This window comes from Lathamus discolor, chromosome 7 (genome assembly GCF_037157495.1).
Source record: "Lathamus discolor isolate bLatDis1 chromosome 7, bLatDis1.hap1, whole genome shotgun sequence".
Taxonomy (NCBI): Eukaryota; Metazoa; Chordata; class Aves; order Psittaciformes; family Psittacidae; genus Lathamus; species Lathamus discolor.
Genome location: NC_088890.1, coordinates 6,832,066 through 6,853,783, shown reverse-complemented (window position 1 = coordinate 6,853,783; position 21,718 = coordinate 6,832,066). Strand labels below are relative to the sequence as shown.

General features: G+C 59.5%; 2 protein-coding genes across 2 annotated transcripts; one reads left to right on the top strand and one right to left on the bottom strand.

The window, feature by feature from the left end:
- Nucleotides 1-1,573: 1,573 nt before the first annotated feature.
- Nucleotides 1,574-4,534, top strand: GNAT1 (G protein subunit alpha transducin 1). Its single transcript, XM_065686896.1, has 8 exons — nt 1,574-1,679; nt 2,881-2,923; nt 3,089-3,230; nt 3,303-3,460; nt 3,538-3,666; nt 3,748-3,877; nt 3,964-4,117; nt 4,336-4,534. Exons 1-8 carry the CDS (start codon nt 1,574-1,576, stop codon nt 4,524-4,526), a joined length of 1,053 nt encoding a protein of 350 aa, XP_065542968.1. The 3' UTR covers nt 4,527-4,534.
- A 943-nt stretch (nt 4,535-5,477) lies between these two features.
- GNAI2 (G protein subunit alpha i2) lies at nt 5,478-20,534 on the bottom strand. Its single transcript, XM_065687700.1, has 9 exons — nt 20,360-20,534; nt 12,018-12,060; nt 11,689-11,830; nt 11,180-11,340; nt 8,739-8,867; nt 7,474-7,603; nt 7,083-7,236; nt 6,472-6,679; nt 5,478-6,351 (listed from the first exon to the last, which is right to left on the bottom strand). The coding sequence occupies exons 1-8, from the start codon at nt 20,475-20,477 to the stop codon at nt 6,489-6,491; spliced, it is 1,068 nt and encodes a 355-aa protein (XP_065543772.1). The 5' UTR covers nt 20,478-20,534; the 3' UTR covers nt 5,478-6,351; nt 6,472-6,488.
- Nucleotides 20,535-21,718: the final 1,184 nt, after the last annotated feature.

The following is a 21,718-nucleotide window of genomic DNA, read 5'->3' as shown; positions in this document are numbered from 1 at the left end:
TTAGGATTTGGTACTGGGAGCTGCTAATTGGTGGTAGTAGGGGCATGGGACAGTGGGACACTACACGGAGCACTGGGAGTGGTACTGGGTGACACTGGGCTGTACTGGGAACGTTGCGGTTGGTACAGGGTGCAGTAGGGGTGGTGCTAGGCTCCTCTGAGCTGTATTGGAGGTAGTACCGGCACACTGGAGGTTGGTATTGAGAGCACCAGGAGAAGGACTGAGGCACTAGGATTTGGTACTTGGAGTCACTACGTGGTGGTACTGGGAGCATGGGGTAGGAGACTGGTAATGAGCTCTAGGGCGCAGAGCTGTACCTGCAGCAGTACTGGGCACGCTGCGGGGTGTGCGGGGACGCTGGGCTGGGTCCTTTCTCCCTCTGGCGGCCAATTGTGGTGTTGCGGCTGCAATGGGGGACTGGGGACGGGGCGGCTGCCTGCGCAAAGGGGCACTGGGCTGTACTGGAGACACTGGGGGAGTCCTGCCGGGGTCTGGGGACAATGGAAGCTACTGGGGTGTCCCTGGGGACCCTGAGTCTTACTGGGGTGCCCACAGTGGCAATGGTGGGCGCTGGGGACATGGGAGGAAGGAACTGTTGCCATAAAGACAGCGGGATGGGGCACTGGCAACGCTAGGGTGGTCACCTTGGTTGGTGTGGGAGCAAGCGGTTGGCACTGGGCTGCCTCTGGACATGGGGCAGGTTTTAGGGAGTGTGTGTACGTTCTGAGGACACTGAGGGGCATGACTGGGATTGCCTGGGGACACTGGGATGACACTGGGATTTCTCCTTGAGATACTGAGCAGGAGGAACTTGGGAGACCCTGGGGAGGGTGTTCGGGCATCCCTGAGGATATTGTACCTGGGGACACACAGAGGATGACACTGCGCTGGCCTGGTGGCACTGGGAGTGTACTGGTGGGTGGCTGGGGACACTAAGGAGTGCACACAGGAGGGCTGGGGGCATTGGTGGAGTGTCTTGTAAGGAGCTCTGGGGACACAGGGTGGGGTGACTGGGGCTGGCGTCCGATCACTGGTTGTGCCCCTGGGGACACTGGGATGGGTTAACATGGGGAGCTGTGGGCGCTGGCCCAGCACTAGGGGGTGGCCAGTGGGAGCTGGGTCTTTCCACCCACTGCCAGTCCCCATCGGACTCACCCCAGCTCCAACCCCACAGCAGAGCTGGAGCTGGGGGGGGGTCCCACATCCTCAGGGGTGGCTGGATCACTGCCCTAGCCACATGGTGAGGGCAAAGCGGGGGGCTGGCTGCCTTGCACCCCTGCGGGCAGAAGCGCTGACACCAGGAACCTGGGATTGCTGATCTCAGCCTGCTGCAGATTGAAGGGGCTTTATGTGGGGAGGTCGAGGGGGGGCACCTGGCTTAAGCCTGGCTGCTGAGAGCAGCACCAGCCGGATGGCCCTTGGGGACCTTGGCCCCGTCCTTGGCCCACATTGGTGGCCGGTGGTGGCAGGCACAGGGAGGCTGGTGCTGGAGGCGACGCGGGGCTGGAGCTCGCTTCCCATCCTGGTACTGACCTCCGAGGATCGGGTGAGCCGCAGGGCCGTGGGGCCGAGGATGGGCGCCGGGGCCAGCGCTGAGGAGAAGCACTCCCGGGAGCTGGAGAAGAAGCTCAAGGAGGATGCTGAGAAGGATGCCAGGACCGTAAAGCTGCTGCTGCTCGGTATGGAGGGGGACAGCACCCTGGGGGAGATACCCATCCTTTGTGCACCTTACCCTCACAGCCCTCCCAACAGTCCTCTGACACCTCCTGGCACTCCTCAACCCGACCAGGCCTCTCCAACAGCCCCCCTAAACCAAACAGCCCAACCAGCTGTCCTCTGGCACCTTCTGACACCCCTAAACCAAACTACCCCATCCCAACAACAGCCCTAAACCCAACAGCCTATCTAACGTTTCCCTGACTCCCCCAGCACCCCTAAATCTAACCAGCCTACCCCAACAGCACCCTCACCAAACAGGCAGTCCTAAACCCACCTCAACAGCCCACCCAGTGTTTCCCCTGATGCTCCAGCACCCTTAAACCCAACCAGCCCACCTTAATATTCTCCTAATGTTTTCCTGACAGCCCCAGCTCACCCTAACAGCCCCTTAATGTTTCCTCACCCCCACGGAACCTGTAAGCCCAACCAGCCCACCCCAACAGCTCCCCATTCCCAGGTTCCCCATACCCAGTTCATCTCAGCAGCTCTCTCAACAGTACAAACACACACCCCGCCAGGCCCCCCAAACCCAACAACCCATCTCATCAGCCCAACCTAAGATCCCCCCTCCTCTAGGCATCTCCCAAACCTAACCAGCCCACTCAGTATTCCCCCCTTCCCAGGCCCCTCAACCCCCAACCAACCCATCTCAAGAGCCTTCACCACCCCCCCACCCACCCAGCCCCAATACCACCCCACCAGCTCCCCCCTCCTCCTAGGCACCCTCATGCAGCCCACACGAGCACTCTGTGTCTGTCCTTGCAGCCCCACAGTACTGCAAGTCCCTCCCAGTTGCCCCAGTGGTGCCTGAGGACTGGGTACCCTGGACATGGTGGTGCCATCAGTACCATCACTGGCCTTCCAGCCCAGGGCTCATCTCCCTGCGCAGCCACTGGGGCATGGGGTGGCGGGTGGTGCGGTTACAATGCCAACGTGTCCCCATATCCTCGGTTGGGTCCCCGAGCACGTCTCGGCTGAGCCGCTGCAGATCCCATTAACCACCACAGCTTAATGCCCGCTGGCACCAGGCTGTAATCCCCCTGCCTGAGCCACGGACCTGGCACTGCCACCAGTGTCCCCAGTCCTGCCCAGCACCAGAAGCCCCAGCACGGAGGTGTCTGTGCCACCAGGACTGCCATGACCTGTGTTTTGTCCCCTCAGGTGCAGGTGAGTCAGGGAAGAGCACCATTGTCAAGCAGATGAAGTAAGTGCCAAGGGGTGACACCTGGTGCTCACCATGCCCAGCTCTTCCCCATACCACAGCCATGGAGTATACCCACTCCTTAGTGCCTGGCTCAGACCCATGGCACCAGCCCCATGCTGCACCCATGGGTGCCCAGCTCAGCCCCATGCTTTTCTCCCTGGCCAGGATTATCCACCAGGATGGTTACTCACTGGAGGAATGCCTGGAGTTCATCGCCATCATCTACAGCAACACGCTGCAGTCCATGCTGGCCATCGTGCGGGCCATGTCCACCCTCAACATCCAGTACGGGGACACAGCTCGCCAGGTGAGGAGCACCCCAGGCTGGGCAGGAGGGTCCCCCTGGTCGCCCAGCCCACTGAGCCCCTGTCTCTGGTAGGATGATGCTCGCAAGCTGCTGCATCTCTCAGACACCATCGAGGAGGGCACCATGCCCAAGGAGATGTCAGACATCATTGGGCGGCTCTGGAAGGATGCAGGCATCCAAGCCTGCTTCGACCGTGCCTCTGAGTACCAGCTCAACGACTCGGCTGGCTAGTACGTGGGGTGGAGGAATCTGGGGAGGGGTCTGGGGGTACTGACCCATGTCTCATGCCCACCATGTGCCCGGCCAGCTACCTGTCAGACCTGGAGCGCCTGGTGACCCCTGGCTACGTCCCCACGGAGCAGGATGTGCTGCGCTCCCGTGTCAAGACCACTGGCATCATCGAGACCCAGTTCTCCTTCAAAGACCTTAACTTCAGGTGGGGCCAAGACCCCAGCAAGGGCTGGTGTCAGGGGGTGTCGGGGGGGGGGGGTGCTGACCCCATCCTTGTCCTGCCCAGGATGTTTGATGTGGGGGGCCAGCGCTCAGAGCGTAAGAAATGGATCCACTGCTTCGAGGGGGTGACCTGCATCATCTTCATTGCGGCCCTCAGCGCCTATGACATGGTCCTGGTGGAGGATGATGAAGTGGTGAGGAAGGTTCACCATCCCACACACCCTTCTGCTTTGTCCCTGTCATAACATGGGAGTCACCATGGGGCTGTGTCCCTCCACAGAACCGCATGCATGAGAGCCTGCACCTCTTCAACAGCATCTGCAACCACCGCTACTTTGCCACCACCTCCATCGTCCTCTTCCTCAACAAGAAGGACGTCTTCCTGGAGAAGATCAAGAAGGCCCATCTCAGCATCTGCTTCCCCGACTATGACGGTGAGTGCGTCAGCGGCTGTTGCGTCGGGCGCAAGCGGGTGGTTGGTGAAGGCTTGGGTGCCAGCACCCTGCAGCAGACACCCACCAGGTGTCCTCAGCACCCCATGCAGTGGTGCTGCACTACCCTTGCTCATGAACTAAGCATGGTTTGGTCGGCCGGGGAGAGTGCTTGGGGACACTCCATGGGGAGGGGACCCAGCTCACGGCTGCGCCATCAGGTCCCAACACCTACGAGGATGCGGGCAACTACATCAAGCTGCAGTTCCTGGAGCTGAACATGCGGCGGGATGTGAAGGAAATCTATTCCCACATGACCTGCGCCACTGATACCGAGAACGTCAAGTTCGTCTTCGATGCCGTCACCGACATCATCATCAAGGAGAACCTCAAGGACTGCGGGCTCTTCTGAGCCCCAGGCCTCGCCCTCCCTCCCCAACCCTGGCCTCCCCATTCCCCTGGGGGTTCAGCTCCACTGTTGCCCCCACCCCACCTCCACTGGCCCCAAACCCCTGGGATTTGACCAGCACAGCCCCAGAGACACCCCTGGGTGGGGGGGGGCACAGCCCCGCTTCCCCTTCTTGTCTGTCCTCCCACCAGCCACCACACAGGGCACTCAGTGATGCTGGGTGCTGTGGGTCCCTGGGTACCCCATGGAGCTGGGGGGTATTGGGGATCCCTTAGGCGCTGAGGGTCCATGGGTATCCCCTGGAGTTGCAGAGTACTGGGGGTCCCTTGGGTGACAAGGGTCCCTGAGTACCCCTTGGAGCCAGTGCCCCCAGGGGTGCTGGGGGTCCTGTGGGGTCCCTTGGGGTGCTACTGGGGGTCCCTGATAACCCTTGGAGCTAAAGGGAGCTCAGAGACCCTTTGGGTGCTGGACGTTCCTGGGTACCCTTTGGAGCTGGGAGGTACTGGGAGGCTCCCTCGGGCGCTGCAGGGTGCTGGGGGTCCCTGGGTGCCCCCTGGAGCTGAGGGTCTCTGGAAACCCCTTCATTCTGGGGGCTACTCTTTGTTCATGGGTGTCCAGTAGACCTGGTGTCCCTATGGAATCCTGGGTGCAACAGGTGCTGGATCCCGCTCGAGGTCACAGGGTGCCCCTAAGGTATGGTACTGGAGCTCCCGGAATGCCACCATCCCCTGCTGCAGGGGCAAGGGGTGGTCATGGTCCCCCATCAGCTCAGACCCCTGGCAATGTCCCAGCTCTCTCTCAAGGGTCCCACTGCTGCCCTCACCTCCCGCACCCAGGGGATGCTGCTGAGCCCCGGGGTGATGCCAACCCACCCCATGCCCCTCTTCCAGCCTGGGCCCCGCCCCCCCCCCCCCCCCGCTCGGTCACAGGTAGGGGGGCATCACTACGTACATTTTCTCTTTTTTTTTTTTTTCCTTTCTACATTTTATTATTTCAAACCATGTGAACAATTCGGAAAAACATCCTGTGGGGAAAGCAAGGCCGCAGGCACCGGCTGAGGGGGGCCCCCGCGCTGGGGGGGAGGTGCAGCGGGGGCCACTGTACAGCAGGCTCTCCTCGCCCAATGCAACAGCTAGCCCTACAAAACTAGGCTTAGAAAGAAGGGGGGGGGGATACAGGCAGCGGCAGCACCCCCTGCCCGCCCCTCGGGCAGTGTTGAGGGGCAGTGAGGTGGGGTGGAGTCGGGACCCCCCGTCAAGGCACACGGTTGGGGGTGGGCTGGCCGTGGAGGATGCTGCCACCACATAGCACTCAACGCTTTTAAATAGTTTGGTAAAAAGGTTTCTTTAAAAAGCAACCTGGCCCCAGCCGCTGTGGTGTGGTTTTTCTGCATGGGTTTGGGGAGGGTTTTTTGCCTTTCTTTTCTCGTCTATTCAAAGGAATGTCATCGTCGTGTTTTTGGCCAGGTGGGCATCCGTGAGGGGACCCCTGTGTCCCCTCCCCATGCCAGCAACACTTGCAATGTAAACAGAGAGAGCGCCAGGGCTCGGAGCACATCAACAGGGGGCATGGAGGACGTGGACAGAGGGGTGGAAGGGTTCAAGGCTTAAAAACCAAGATTAAAACCTCGTTTTCCCTGGGAAGGGTGACGCCGGCGAGGAGGAGGAGGATGGTGGGGGACAAACACAGGCAGCAGGGGGCACACAGGCCCTGCGACTGCGCTGGCACCCAAAAGTCTCTTTATGGGGTGGGGGCAGAGGGATGAATCCGAAGAGAAGCAGGAGTGGGGGGCGGCATGGTCCTTCCTTCACTGGTGGGCCCAGGGGTCCTAGGAGAGAGCAGGGGGTGAGTGGATGGGATAGGAGGCATGGGCACCCCCAGCTAGTGATAGAACAGGACAGGATGCTCTGTGGCCACCCCAACTGGCCCTAGTGGGACCAGCACGCACCTGGGCAGCACCGGCGCTCAGAAGAGCCCGCAGTCCTTCAGGTTGTTTTTGATGATGACATCAGTGACAGCATCAAAGACAAACTGCACGTTCTTGGTATCGGTGGCACAAGTGAAGTGGGTGTAGATCTCCTTGGTGTCCTTCCGCTTGTTCAGGTCCTCAAACTTGCTCTGGATGTAGCTGGCGGCCTCGTCGTACTTGTTGGCCCCTGGGGAGGAGCACACACTGGGTTGCCCCACAGTCCCACAGGAACATCCCCCTGCCACCAGCACCCAAGGTGTTTGGGCTTGGCTTAGCTCCCCACAGCATCTCAGCCACTGCTTCGATGCTGTACTGATGCTTCCCAGGCACAGCGAGCCTCAGCTAAACCCCCCAGGGCTGCTTCCCCTTGGGTCATGTGCCCATCTTTCCCCATAGCCTGGGGCATCACAAACACCACTGCACACCACCGCTGCCCCAACACACCACTTCCCAGACACACGAAAGCCACCATATCCATCCCCAGCATCGCGTGCTACACAAGCCGGGCAAGGCACTGCCCAGTCCTCCTGCACCACCTTGTCTTATTGCCAAGGTGCCCTTTGGGGGAGCACCAAAGGTCCTGGTGGTACCTGTGTACTCGGGGAAGCAGATGGTGAGGGGGCTGTGCACGATCTTCTCCTCAAAGAGGTCTTTCTTGTTGAGGAAGAGGATGATGGATGTGTCCGTGAACCACTTATTGTTGCAGATGCTGTCAAACAGCTTCATGCTCTCGTGCATCCGGTTCTGGCAGGGAAAACGGCAGTCTGAGCAGGGCAGGAAACCCCAAGCAGCTCCCACCCTACTGCTGACCAACCTGCCACCTCCCCACACTCCTGCCAGCCCAGGCAGGGGATGTTGATGGCCCTGCAAGACTTGGGCCACACTGGCCAGAGCACTGGGGACCACCTGAGGAGGCAGTGCTCCCTCTGCCCCACAAGGATGGGATAGCTCACAGTACCCACTCCATCTGCCCCGACTCACCATCTCCTCGTCTTCAGCCAGCACCAGGTCATAAGCACTCAGGGCCACGCAGAAAATGATGGCTGTCACCCCCTCAAAGCAGTGGATCCACTTCTTCCGTTCCGAGCGCTGGCCCCCAACATCGAACATCCTGGGGCAGGGAGGTGGTGTGGTGATGGGCAGCAGATCCAGTACTGCTCTCACCCTCACCCTGCCTCAGTTTCCCCAGCTTCCTGGAGCAGGAGTGGCACTGGGGCAGGCAGAGAATGGTGCCTCTGCCCCAGGGACTTTGCTGGTGCTGTGGATCTGCTCAGCACCCACTGCCCATCCCAGGGACAGCAGGGTGTCTGGGACCAAATCCCCACTATAAGCCAGAGCAGGATCAGGCCACCTTTCGCAGGGGTGTCACGGCTCCAGTAGATGTTCTTGGAGATCTACTCTGGAGTGGGTGCTGTGGGATTTTTCTTTAGATCTGGGACCAAGTGGAGCTGCAGTGCTTGGCCAAGAGGCTGTAGGCTCAGCAGGATCCCAAGAAGCGCAAGGACTCAGGGGATGATCCTGGTGCACTGCAAGCCTCTCCTGCTGCAGGTGGCAGAGGATGCTCTGCATCCACAGAGGAAAGCCCACCAGCAGCACTATGCCCACTGCCAACTGCCTGGCTGGCAGCAAGGCTTCCTCACTGCTGTGCCCCCACCAGGATGGGCCACATTCCCCTGGACCATCCTCTCTGCCACCTCCAAAGCGCTGCCCTGTTGATGCACAGCCAAGTGCCTCCATCCCACCAGGGCTGCAGAGGGGTCACCGCTGCCCCCGCAACCAGAGAGGACCCCTGCAAACCTTTCTGCCCGCAGCTCCATTGCCAAGTGACTAAATTCCCCGGAATGTGCACAGTGCCAGCTCTTTGCCTCGGAAACTGGAGCTCTGGCTATTTCCCATGGGTTTTCAGCGGAAAGCAACCCAGTATGCTAGCAGGCAGCAGGGTCACTCCGAACACAGAGACCCCCGGCTCACGCCCAGTGCCCTTCCCACAGCAGAAGCAACATCAGGCACATGGAGGATTCCTTCCCATTTCCCCTCCTGCCCAAGGATGGATCTGGCCCCTGGATGAGCCCTGCGAGGCGTTTTTGAGGCTGCTCCAACTATTCCAGCAGTTTCCGCTCGCTCCGAGGCCCCAGCTCTTGCCACAAGCAAACCCAGGGGGAGTCAGTGCAAGCAGGATCCAACCCAGCACAGGGAGGAAGGGATTTCTTGCCTTGGAAAGGCAAAAGGGAAAGGGTCAGACATACTTGAAGTGCAGGTCCTTGAAGGTGAAGTGGGTCTCTACAATGCCGGTGGTCTTCACCCTGGTGCGCAGCACATCCTGCTGGGTGGGGATGTAGTCAACACGGGCTATCCGCTCCAGGTCATTCAGGTAACTGGGGAGGGAGCAGAAAGGCGCTGAGATCATGGGTCACAACCCACCCAAATTCCATGGGGCACTCCCACACCAGGCCACCCTTCCCACAGACCCTGGCATCATCCATTCAGAGTGGGCAATGCTGAGCACAGTGGACGCCACCAGCACCCTGGGGTCACCCCAGAGCCCTGCCAGCTGCTGGAGTGACAGGGGGATGCAGCCAGGGCTGGAGGGCTCCCCCCATTTCCCCGGCTGTTTGCACGGGGGAAATGGCGAGAGGAAAGTATTCAGTGCTATGGCAACCAGCCACAGCGCCGGCGGAAACAATCGATGGCGCCGGGCCATTTATAGTCACAAAACACAAAGGGATGGCATCCTGGGAGGAAGCGGGAGGCAGGAGAGACAGGGAGCAGTGTAGCTTGGGGGTTGTCGTCCATCCTGAGCCCCTCCGGGGTACCACTGCCTGCCCTGCTGTCTGCCCTGGCCCTGTCAGACCCCGGTCACCAGCAGTGGGGTTTGGTCCCCAACACTGGGACCAGCTGAGGGTTGCTGGGAGAATCAAGGCAGGTTTCAATTTCTCCAGCTCACATTGGTTTAATTGGGTTACTATAAACAGGCTCCTTTAAGCACATTAGGCTTGTGTTAATTAAAGGCATTTGCAGCCCTGTAATCTGGTGAAAGGCAGATTACAGCTCGCAAAGCCATGGGGATCCCTGGCTCCGAAGGCAGCACGGCTGTTGGCCAGCTCCCAGGAAACCCTCCGGTGTGCCGCATCAAAGCCAGAGCTGCGGGTGCCCCGGGACCCCACGGTGGGTGCAAGGGTTGGGGGACCAGCATGGCGCTGCGCGGAACAGCTTGAAAACAGCCGGAAACACACGCGGCCTCCGGCTGACAAAAAACAGGAAACACCGCAGCAGCGCCGGCGGCACTCGGACCATGCACTCACCCAGGGTGCCGGTGAGCGCCCACCCGGCACCCTGAGCTCCAGCTACCCCAAGTGGCTGTAAAGAAGGCAGGGGTACAGAGAGGCTGCGTGCTGGCCACGGCACAGGGCTCCTCATCCCCTGGGTGCCTTGTGCCAGTGGCACCACAGGCACAGCACCATCGCCACAGGGATTGACAGGGCATCGACTACTGCACCAGCATCTCCGTGGGGCTGTAGGGGGCTCTTAAGTCATGCTTGTGCAACCTCTGCAATGTGCCAAACCCACCAAAAATGCACTTACAGCGATACTCAGCTTGCAGGCACCTTGCAGATGTATCTACTTGGACTGTGCCTGTGAGCTGCCAGGCACCTGCCAGGTCCCTCCTGCCTCCAAACCAGCACCCATGGCACTGCCGGCTGTGGGACAATGGCACTGAGCAGGACAGGGACCAGGGAGGGTGGGTGGGGGTCAAGCAGCAGGAAGAGAAAACCGCAGATGCTGGAGCAAAGAGCTGGTGGGAGCTTCTCTGGGGTCATCGCTTGCCAGGACCTTTCCTCTACCTCTTACCCCCAGTGACCTCAATGCAGAAAAGGGACCCAACAGTGCCAGAAGGGAAAACTGGGCTGGCACACAGGGGACCAAGCAGTGGCGAGTCCCAAGGATGCTTAATCCGCAGTGGGACCAGCCTTAATGGGGTTTTCCTGGCACACCACAAGCTCCCTTGTGGCACTGCTTTACCACAAAGGATCTAGGCAGAGAGGGTAGGAGGACACCATGCAAACTCAATACAGCCTTGGCCATACCACCCTCTCCAGCAAGCATATTTTAGGCAGATTAACATATTTATTAAATCTCTTCAGGGATAAACCCGACCAGATGCAGGCAATTTATCCACCTAAACTCGAGCTTGCTGGCTAATACACTAGCATAATGCCAAGTCTTTCCATATAAACTCAGTTAAGATGAAAAGCCTCATGTGCATCCTTCTTATCCTGTTCACACACAAGGATCCCCAGTGCCCTCTTTGGAGCTTTTTTTTGCCTTCATGCCCATGAGGGGCCATGAGGACAGGCAGAACCCCTGGCTCTGCTCACATGGGGGGAGCTATCTCAGGGACAACAGGGGAGAGCAAACCCCAGGAAAGGCAGTGGGTGCAGAGCAGTGGCAGGAGGGGGATGCCCCGGTGCCCCCCTCCCGGGGGAACGCAGCGCCCTGCCAGAGGAGGAAACAGCTTTCGAAACATCCGCCTTCCCAGTTCTGCTCTGGCTCAGCCCCAGCACCGGGTGGGAAGTGGCAGCACCAGCCCCTGAGGCGATGGGGAACAGCAGCCCGCGGGGGCATTTTCTGCTGCTCAATAAAAGCTCCACAGGCTGCAGGGCCTGGGGAGAGGAGCCAGGGTACTCACTAGGCAGCAGAGTCATTCAGCTGGTACTCTCGGGAGCGGTTAAAACAAGCCTGGACCCCGTTGTCAGCCCACAGCCTCCGGATCACACTGGCCAGGTCTTCTGGCATGATGCCCTGCTCCTCGGCGGTGCAGGAGAGCGCAAACAGCTGCCGAGCATCATCCTGCAGGGAAAAAAAACAGGGATAAAGCACTGGCACAGGGTTATTGAAACTCACTCTGCCCCAAAGGATTTGGCTGGAGCCCACCGTGTCCCACCCAGATGGCAAGGCAGGAGCTCCAGATGGGGACGAAACAAAAGGGAAGCAACGGACCCCCACCTCTGCACCCATCAGGGGTCATGCCAGGGTAGCCACCTATGGGTTATGCTTTGCGTGCCCCCTTCCTCAACACCAAGGACAGGAGGTCACAGCCAGCAAGGGAACAGCAGAGCTTGTGCAGGACCACCCTAATCCTGATCCAGCTTTGGGATCCCCAGCCCCTGCCAGGTGCACTGGGAAGAGGACACTCACCGCTCTGGAGGAGTCTCCAAAGTCAATCTGCAGGTTCCCCATCGCCTTGATGATGGCCATGATGGACTGGATGGTGTTGCTGTAGACCACAGCTTTGTACTGCCGGCACTCCTCCTCAGAGTAGCCATCCTCATGGATGATTCTGGGGCAGGGAAGAGACACAGGCAAGGTCAGCCCTCCACGGGACACCCCATGGTGCTTCTCCCTCCCCATGCTCTGCAGCAACACTGATGCTGCAGAGGGGAACTTTCCTCAGCCGCCACCGGTTTCAGAGCCCGTGGCTGGGGTCTGTGTGGTGTCAGCCGCAGGGATGGCGCAGGGATACTCACTTCATCTGTTTGACGATGGTGCTCTTCCCAGACTCGCCAGCACCTGTGGAGAAACAAGAAGGGGGGATGAGCAGTGAGGTGCTGCCCAAAGCCAGGATCCCCACACTACTGGGACCACCCAGCCCTGGCAGGGAGGGCAGCAGCAGCTTCAGCCACTGGAGGAGAGCTCCCAGCATCGGCCAGAGCAAGGGTCTGGATGGGCACTGGGAACAGCAAAGCCAGGAAAGGGGGAGGAAAAGGGGAGCCTACAGGAGTTTTTGCAATAGGTCCCATAGTGAAGAAATGACACCAGCTCCAAGCCAGGAACATGGCACCAAAGCACTAATGTTTGCCCTGTGGTGCCAGAACACTGCAGCCAAGACAGCAGACAGCCCCAGCTTCAGCTGAGCTTGGGAACCCTCCACAACGCCCATCACCTGCCATCCCAGCTCTGGCCAGAGCCTGAGCTTAGCTGCCATATCCCAAATGCCACATCCTGCATCCCTATTGTGCCGGAGGACAATGGAATGTCAGCCTTGCCACATGCCCACAGCTGGAGCTGGCAGCAGCAGGACACAGGATGCTGGTGCCACCAGGTACAGGCAGAGGGCTGGGCACCCAAAGCCGAGCACTCCAGGGAACACAGGAAGAAGTTGCCACCTCCGCCAGTGCTTGAGAGGCTCCCAGCAGGATCAGCCACCCCCGGGTTGCTTTTCAGTGTGCACTTCCCAGCCTGCCAGGTCCCCAGCCTGGCTGCGGAGGTGGCTGCCAGCAGGGAAAGCCGATGGCTTCCAGGGTGGATTTATTTCTCAGCATCCAAACACGGGAGGCCAGGGCTCAGAGGGGACAGCCAGGGTGCCTCAGGCTCCCACTCCATCATCCTGTCCCCCCTGGGGACGTCATCCCCACACAGGCGGTGTGCAGGTCCCAACCCAGCCCTCCCTCCCCAGGGTGGGAGCAGGAAAGAGCAAAGTCACCCTGGCTGCAAGAAAGGGGAAGCTCAAAGGGGAAGCTGAAAGAGACAGCGCAGGTCCTTCGTCTTCTCTCCAGGCAGGGAGTGACACCAAGATGGACGAGCACCAGGCTCACTTCACCCTGAGACCCCCAGCAGGACAAGACCCCTTTGGCCAGGACCAGCGTCGTCCCTGCCCCTGGCTGCAAATCCCAGGGGATCCCCCCACACCAAGTCAATCTCCAAGTCCTCTCCCATCCTGCTTGGTAGATCCCGGGGCTGCCCTCAGCCATGGAGCTGCCCTTACTGGAGGCCCCAGGCAGAGCCGCACTGGCACAGCCATAGAGAGGGGAGAGAGATTCCAGAGGAGTTTAGAAAAAAAGATATATATATATATATATATATATATATAAAGGAGATTATGCTAAAATTAACCAGGACAAACAGCCTATCATGCCAGCTGAGACATGGTGGCAGGGAGCAAACGCCTTCTGCCTGTGCCACCAGTGTAAATGCAGCCCTGGTGATGGGCACATACGCCCATGGACACCACTCAGGGCATGGAGCCCCCTGGGGCTGGGGCCATACGGGGGCTACAAAGACCCTACATTTATTGCCAGGACCACCTGCTCCATGGTTTCCATGCTACATCTGCCGAGGCACAGGCTCTGCTCAGCCCAGGGTGAGTGTTCAGCATGGCCAGGGCTGCTCCCTGGCCTGCACCAGCACCCTCAGCTTGCTGACACGGCACCCGGCGCAGCCAGGACAGTGTCCGTGGTCAGTGGTAGCAACTGCTGCCTGGAGCTGGGAGCAGCAGGGGAAGCATTCTGCCTATCCCTTCATTTTTTCCATTAAATACCTCTGGTTTCTGACAACACCAACCCTGTACTGCCGGGCTCGGTGCCCAGACAGGGAAACTGAGGCATGTAGCAAGGGGGAACCTTGCTTATAAGCATCCCTGGGGTGAGGTGCCAGTTGTCCCCCAGTCTCCTGCCCTGCCTAATGTTTGCTCCCTGCCCAGGAGGGAAAAACCCCTCTGGGACCTCCTGTCTGCTCCCAGCACGGTGACAGTCACCAGGAGGGCAGGAGTCACTGACACCAGCCATTTGCCTCTCAAACTTCCCCTACAGCTCCTGGCTAGAAGGCAGCTGTGCCATTGCCCCCCCCCCCTCCCAAGTTCAGGCCAGCACCTCTGCTCACTGCCAGGAGTACGCCCCACATGCTTGTGGTGAGCAGAAATTCAGACCTGATTTTTTAACACCCTGCAGCTGCCCTGCCAGAGCCCAGTAGAAGCCAGGGAGGCAGCAGTTGGTATCTTCCCCCTCCAATTTCCCTTTCAAATCATCATCTTTGCCTAATGAAGGGGCCAGGGGATTGCCACCGTCAGCACTACCAGGCCCAACGGGTGCCCCAGCACCTGCAAATCCCACCCAGCACAGTGCAGGGGGGACCCTTCCCAGCCCCCCCATTAAGCACAGCAGAGGGGAAGGGTTTCCAATCCCCGGAAAACCCCGGCTGCCGTCCATTCAGCCCCAAAACAATCCCTGGGCAGGGCGCCAGCTGCCACTTCCACCCTCCTGCCCAATCCAGGCAGGAGACAGGCAGTTCACAGGGGTTTCACATCATCCTTCAGCCCCCCCACGCTGGTCAGGCATTGGGTAGGATGGAGAGCCCCCACCATGGGCTGACCCTCATCCGGGCTTCCTCCAGCCCTGCGCACCCTTCCTGCCTCATTCCCAGAGCTGCGCCCATCAAAAATAGGAGAGCTCTCTCTTGGGCTGATTTCCCCCTTTTTCTGTTAAAAATAATCTTCAACAATTTAAAAGAAGAAGCTGCCTGGCTCCAAAACGCCCCATTAATCCACTGGCAAAACATTCATTTAGCCAACATATATTTTGCATCCCACGATTTAAGACGCTTTCCGGCCAGCACAGACTTAACGTGATATATGCAATATACTTCTGGTCAGCATGTATTTAACACCATATATTTAAGCAGCTGGTCACAGGTTTTGGGGTCCACCTCACCCCACATCACCGAGAGGGAATTTTCCATCTTGCTGCACGGCACCATCCTGTTTTATGCCTTCAAATATCCAGGCGTGGATGGAAGCAATGTACAGCTGGAAAATTTTCCTTATTACAGGGGAGAAGGTGGAATTCGATCCACCACCGGGTCCGGAGCCATCCCCAGCACCCACAGCCCCATCCTCAGCGAATGCGCTGGGAAGTTTTCCCAGCCCAGCAAGCAGCAGCTATTACTTGAGCATGGATTTATGGATGGTTTTAACTCCTGGACAAACCCACCGAACCTCTTCTAAGCAGGACAGACACCCTCATGGGGTGGCTCTCTAGGCACCTGTGGGGTCTCTGCCATCAAACAAGACTTACAAAGGCGCGTTAAAAGCAGTCACCCTAAAGACTCAAACAGTAATAATGAGAAGAGATTCCCCTTGACATTTTCCTTCCTACCCAAAATAGATGGAAAATTGCTGTAAAAACAATCGTGTTTTTTTTAAAACCCCACAGCGACACAGGGCGTTTTTCCCAGGGGCCATCCCGTTCCGGCACAGGGCTGGCCACTTCCCAGGAGGAGCCTGCGCATTTGCGCATGGTGGGATGCCACGTCCCCAGACAGGACCCCCAGAAGTTAAGGGGCACCAGGGAGCTCTGAACCCCCCTGTCCAAGACAGCAGATGGAGACACAGAAAAAACCCCACAAAAAGAAAAGAAGTAGAAATAATTGGGCAGCGGGAAGGACATTTGGAGTACATGGGGGAGGAGGAGGTGGGCTGGGGATGATTTCCCATGGGGAGCACAGCAAATGCACCCCAGGTGCTGACAAGGGCCGCTGGTGTTCACGAGCTGGACAAAACTATCCTTGTGCTGGGCTTTTTCCAGGAATCCTAGAACTTTGCTGCTCTGTTTCTGTCCCTGCCGTAGCCGCAGAGGTCTCTCCCTCTCTCCCCTCTTCAGCTGGCACCAGCCACTTCCGAGCCCTCGCTCCCCACACTGGCTGGGCCAGCACTGGGGTGGCGGGGAAGGGCCCCCCAAAGGGCTCAGCATTGAGCTGTCCCCTCCTCCCGCACACATTTCAGGTTACCAGCATCAATTTTCTCGTCCCTAGAAAAGGGGGTTCCTGAAGACTATCACCCACCAGGTCACCCCCGGTTGCTCCAGCACAGAGACACCACGGTCCCCACATTCTCCTGCCAAACACTGGAGAGTTGCCCCCAGCAGTACTATGACTGTGCCCGAGTGCCATCACCCCCTCATCCCACCCTGATGGGCTGGGGCTCACCGGCACCCTACTCCCCCCGCCTGGGTTTTCCGCCAGGATTACTCAGCTCCCCGGCTCTGGTGATTCAGCCAGCCTCCAGCCCGGAAACCCATGCTCCATCCCCGAGCAGGAAACCCGGTAGCTGCAGAGAGGCCAGGCCAGCCCCGGCTACAGCAATGGCACTGAGGCACTCAATTATCCTGGCACCCACAGCCCTGGGTGGGCGAAGCCCATTGGAAACCCTCTGTAAAGCTCTCTATGTAGGTAAAGCAATATGTACGTATGCTTTTAAATATATATATACAAAAATCAATTTATATATTACTCCATAAAAAAGAGCAATATATATACACAAAAAAGCAATATATATAAAAGAATGAAACATTTTTCTAATGCATACACATACAATTCTATATTAAATATATATATCTGCTGCCTCTTCTGTGCGAAGCCTAAGCATTCATCCCAGAGTGGAGGGCAGCTGCCTGCACCTGGGATATCACCAGCAGGGACACCAAGATGTTCTGCCTCAGGGCCGGGGTGCTGTGCTCCTTCCATCCCATCCCAACCCATGCGAGCACCAAGCTCTTCCCTGCTACATGACACCTCCTGCTCCGTGGCCAGAAACACCCCTGGAACCCTTCAGTGTCCCCACTGAAGGGAGGAGCTGATCCCCTTCCCACACCCTGGGCTGGAGCAGAAGCACAAAACCAAAACCCCAAGGCAGGACAAAGTGCAGCAGAATGGGCGCTCGCACACAAGCCCAGGGCAGAGCCGGGCACCGCAGCCGCTGAAAGTTGCAGCTGGTCCCTCCCTTCCTCTATTTTTATGCAAGCCTCAAAAAAAAAACCAAATACATTAAGCTGCCGAGCCCTGCCCCAGCCACCCTTGCCCCGGCTACAGCTCACCCAGGCAGGATCTCGTACAGGCGAGACTCGCTCCTGTGCGAGTTAGTCCAGGCAGGTACGAGGGGAGCATCCTCACCCCAGGGTTTGCACCTCCAGCACTAAAAACCATTGCGGATCAACATGATCAACCCACAAGCACCATCCCTGTCCTAGGCACCTTCACAGCCTCTAATGCTCCCTGAGCAGCCAAGAAATCCTTTTACTTTCCTAATCCTCCAAAGGAAAATACAGTATTAGGGGCTTTAAATGAGGCAACTGCTTGCCTGCACTGATCCTGCATCCCCCCAGAGTATCCCAGCACCAGCAGGCGGGAGTTGGGCTGGGCAAAACCCAACTTCCACTTACAGCCAGTAACTCCAGTGGTTTGAGCCATGGAGAAGCCGACAGCGGCACCGGGAGCTACTGGCAGCATTGCTGCACAGGGTGGATGCTCCAGGCGCCACTGATGGCTCCTGGCCTCTCCCAGCACCAAAACCTTGGGAGGCTGTTGGTTTCCAGCCACAGGGATAAGGGGGATTGCTTTGTTTGGGTGTTCTCCCCATCAGAGACTGAAGCTTCAAACTATCTGCATGCAACTATTTCAGAGCTGGCGAACGGCAGAGGAAAACCTGCAGGCGGGGACAGGAGGTGCTGCACCCACACCTGCAGTGCCATGTGCCATTGGGGGTCCTGCCCGCCCTACCACACCAACAGCACACATCATCCCTCTCCAGCTTGCCCACCATGGTGGAGGAAAGGCATCAGCACTGAGCCAAGGTGGCTGTACTGGTCAGCCCCAAGCCCTGCATGGTGCCGGTGCCCAGCATGGTTCTACACTTGCACTGCCACCCCGCTGCCATCAAGCCCAGAGCTCTTCCCCTACGCCGCATCCTGCTGGCTGTACCAGCAGCTCCAAGTGCCGGCAAACCCCACGCGGTGCTTGGAAAAGCCATCTCCTCTTTCTGCCACAGGCCAATTAGGCACAAAGGGTGAAGCTATTTTTCTTCTTATATTTTTTCCTCCCTAATTTTTCCTCCCTGTTTCTGGAGGACGTGGGAGTGCTGCAGCCCTGAGGGAGGGCTGCGAAGCTCTGCCTTGCCAAGTGTGCCTAAGAGCTGTGGTGCTCACCAAAAGGCACCTGCTGGGCTCATGTGAAGCCCTGGTTCTCCTCAAAGCTTCCTCCAGCTAGGGGGAAAAAATGAGGTGATGGGAAGAGCGGGTACGGCATCCCCATGTTGAGCAACACTGGCCCCACCTCCAGCCATTCTCTCCTGTCTCAGGAGGATTTCCCAGCCGCAGCTGGGATCGGAAACAGGCCGATGTGACCCAAGGATCCAGCACTACTTACACCTGAACTCCTGCGAGGGGAAAAAATAAACATAAAAAAAATAATTTAGAAGAGCCATTTCACACTATTTTTGGCTTTAGAAACCAACTGAGATCAGAAATACCGCTTGTAAATGCTGGCCTCAACAGAAAGTGCACCCGCCGTCCTCCTCCTGCCTCTGCTTCTCTAGAGAGCAGGACACGGGAAAGGGCTGTGGGCTGGCCAGCTCATACCGTGATCCTCGCCAGCCGGGAGCCCCTGACCTCTCAGAGATGCTCAGCACCAGCCAGCCAGACACCCCAATGCTGGCAGCACTGGGATGATGATGCCCAACCCGGCCGGTCCCTGGAGCCCCTTGGGAAGGAGGTGCCAACCCCCCTGCCCAGCTACATCCCTTGGCACCGTTATTTCAAGAGCTGCCAAGATAGCATCAAGGCCTGGCTCAGGAGCAGCTCATGGCAAAGTGGGACCACGTGTTTCCCCAAGCGAACCCCATGGGGTTTCACTGCATCGGCACCCACCCCTCCCCGGAAACAAGCAGGTCAGCGAGCTTGTATAAGCAGCCAGACCCCCCTCGATGGCACAGCCCCCCCTGACAGGTCCTGCCCTGGCACCACTCACACCAAGGCTGAAATAAACCCCAAAACCCCTGAGTGCTCTGTTAAACGCGCAGTTCAGGGCATTAATTACGTATTTCTCAAGGCAGGCAGGGGTTGAGCAAATAAAGGGCTGCCGGATTTCAGTTGACTTCCTGCTGCCGGCAGCTTCCTCTGCCGATGGCAGTGATGAGCTGAAAGACATTTTCTGCCGGGGCTGCCCTGGCAGTAGCCAGGATTTCTGTGCTCACCCCGGGTCTCGCTGCCCCAGGGCGCTGTGGGAGCCCCGCGTCACACCTGGAGCGAGGCTCTCCCTGGGAATTTCGGAAAAGGAATTAAAAACCCCAACTGGGAGTCATTAAGAAAAATAATATTAAAGTAAATAAGCGGCTGCCTTGCCTGCAGGCGCAGGGCAGGTCTGTGAACGCCCACAGCAGCATAGTGGGGCCGCTTTGAAGAGTGCAAGCGGCCCGTTATCGCTATGAAAATCAGGTGTCCATGGGGCAGAGCGCCCGTGGGCTGCACGGGCTCCTGCCCACTGTGGGCAGTGTGTGGGACCAAGCATGCTGCCCAAGCTCCCCATCACTCCATGGCGAGGGGAGGGTGACAGTGGGATAGAGGGGCTCAGCTGGACCCATTACCTCTGCCCCAGCCAGTCTGAGGCTGGAGCAAGGCAAATCCATGGAGGACCCCCCTGGCATGGCCAGGCAGCCGGGGGTCCTGCAGGCAGGACAGGGGGTCCCAGCCAGCGGGAGGGTGGAGATGTCCCCATCTGTGCCCAAAGGGATGTGTCGGGCTGGATGCCAGTGGGGTGGGGGGATGGAATCACAGTGGGGTGGGGCTGGCACCCAACTTCAGGGGAACCCCACAGGCAGGGGTGGGGCTGGCACCCCTCTGCAGGGGGGACCCCTAAGGCCTGCAGTGGGGCCAGCACCCCACCCCTGGTGGTACCCCTGCGCCTGAGATGGGCTCCACACCCCATTCCTGTGGGGAGCCCCAAAGCCTGTTGTGGGGCCAGCACCCCACTTCTGGGGGAAACCCGGAAGCCGGGGGGGGGGAGGGTGAGCGGGTACCCTACTGCCCGAGAGATCGATGGGCCGACACCCCACTGTGGGGGGGGGACACCGAGGGCTGGGTTGGGTCCAGCACCACATCACTGGTGAAACCCCGGGGCGGGGCCGCAGCCCCAAGGGCTGGTGCCCAGGCTCTGGGCAAGCGAGGCGGGAGCGGCGGGGCTGCCGGGTCCGGAAGGACCGGGCCGGGCCGGGCCGGGCCGGGCGGGGCTGGCGGTGTCCCGTTAGGTGGATCCGCAAGGGTCTCACCCAGCAGCAGCAGCTTCACCTCCCGCGCCGCCTTCTCGCCGTCCTCCCGCAGGTTCTTGTCGATCATGCGGGACCGCTCGGCGGCCGCCTTGTCCTCGGCGCTCACGGTGCAGCCCATGGCGGCGGCCGCGGCTGCCTGCGCGCCCCCGGTCTGCCCTGCGCGCCGCCGCGGGGCGGGGCCAGGACGGGCGGGGTCGGGGGGCGGGGCCGGGAGGGGAGGGGGGCGGGGCCTCGTCTCTTTCCGGAGGGATCGGCCCCCAAGCGGCAGCGCCGGGCATCGCCGCGGAGTGACGGGGACGGGCGGGCCCGGGGCATCGGGGTGACCGGGGCGGGCGCGAAGGGTCCATGGTGGGAGCGCGGCCGCGATGTGCCCTGGTACAGACATGGGGAGGGGGATGGAGCGTGGGTGCTGCATTTCGGGACCGGGGTCCTTTGGGTGCAGCCCTGTGGCCAGCGGTGCGGGGTAATGCTGTGCCTCAGGGCCACCTGCTGCGGGGACAGGGTGTCGCAGGGTGGTGGCTCACATCTTGGGATGTTTTCATCCCCTCGTTGGCCACGGGGCTCAGCCCTTGGGGACCCTTGTGCCAGGCTGCCAGGGGAGGGAGCCCCTCGGTGGGTGCCAGGGCTGGAGATGTCCACAGCAAAGGATGGAGCAAAGATGGGTCTGGGCAGGACGGAGCACCCCTGAGGCAGCTATCGCCCAGGGCAGGGGGTACCCAGCTCCCAGGATGCTCCCTTGTGAACTGGACACCCCACACAGCCCAAGGAGGGTGCCCAGGTGTGCCAGCACCCCGCAGCGCTGGCCCGTGACCAGGAAGCCTACCTCACTCCATACCAGCTCCATGGCAAATCCTGAGACCCCAGCCCCTCCTCACCTAGCAGGTGAGGTAGGGGCAGTGAGGGATGCTGTAGCTGAGAAGCCACTGTGCCAGGGGGAGAGGTGCAGCACCATCGCATGCAGCCCAGCAGCGGGGTTCATGGAGCAGGACCCATGGGCCTGGCGTGGGGGGAGCAGGGCTGTTCCCGTGGGAGCAGGCTGCGGTGCTAATAAGGCTTTGCTAATGAGGTGGAGCTGTGCCCAGGCCTGGAGCAGAGCCCTGTGCCTGTGGGCAGGGGGGAGAGGGCCCGACTGAGGGAGATGGGGGGGGTCACCCCCAATCCACACAGGGTCATGGGAGAGGCTGAGGGGCTTGGCGCTGCCCCTGGGGCAGTCTGTATGTCTGGGCTGTCCTGCCATACGCCTGGGCATGCATGTAGATGCTTCTATGTCCATGCTGTCCCCATGTACATCCATGCACCTGTGCGTATCTGTATGTCCATGGTGTCATGGGTGCCAGCCCCTTGCCCACCCCAGTGACA

Coding starts and splice junctions, on each gene's coding strand:
- GNAT1 (XM_065686896.1), top strand. CDS start 1,574: ATGGGCGCCGGGGCCAGCGCTGAGGAGAAGCACTCCCGGGAGCTGGAG. Junction 2,924..3,088: donor ACCATTGTCAAGCAGATGAA/GTAAGTGCCAAG, acceptor CTCCCTGGCCAG/GATTATCCACCAGGATGGTT. Junction 3,878..3,963: donor TGGTGGAGGATGATGAAGTG/GTGAGGAAGGTT, acceptor GTCCCTCCACAG/AACCGCATGCATGAGAGCCT.
- GNAI2 (XM_065687700.1), bottom strand. CDS start 20,477: ATGGGCTGCACCGTGAGCGCCGAGGACAAGGCGGCCGCCGAGCGGTCC. Junction 11,341..11,688: donor TTGGAGACTCCTCCAGAGCG/GTGAGTGTCCTC, acceptor TTTTCCCTGCAG/GATGATGCTCGGCAGCTGTT. Junction 6,680..7,082: donor CTGCTTCCCCGAGTACACAG/GTACCACCAGGA, acceptor GCTCCTCCCCAG/GGGCCAACAAGTACGACGAG.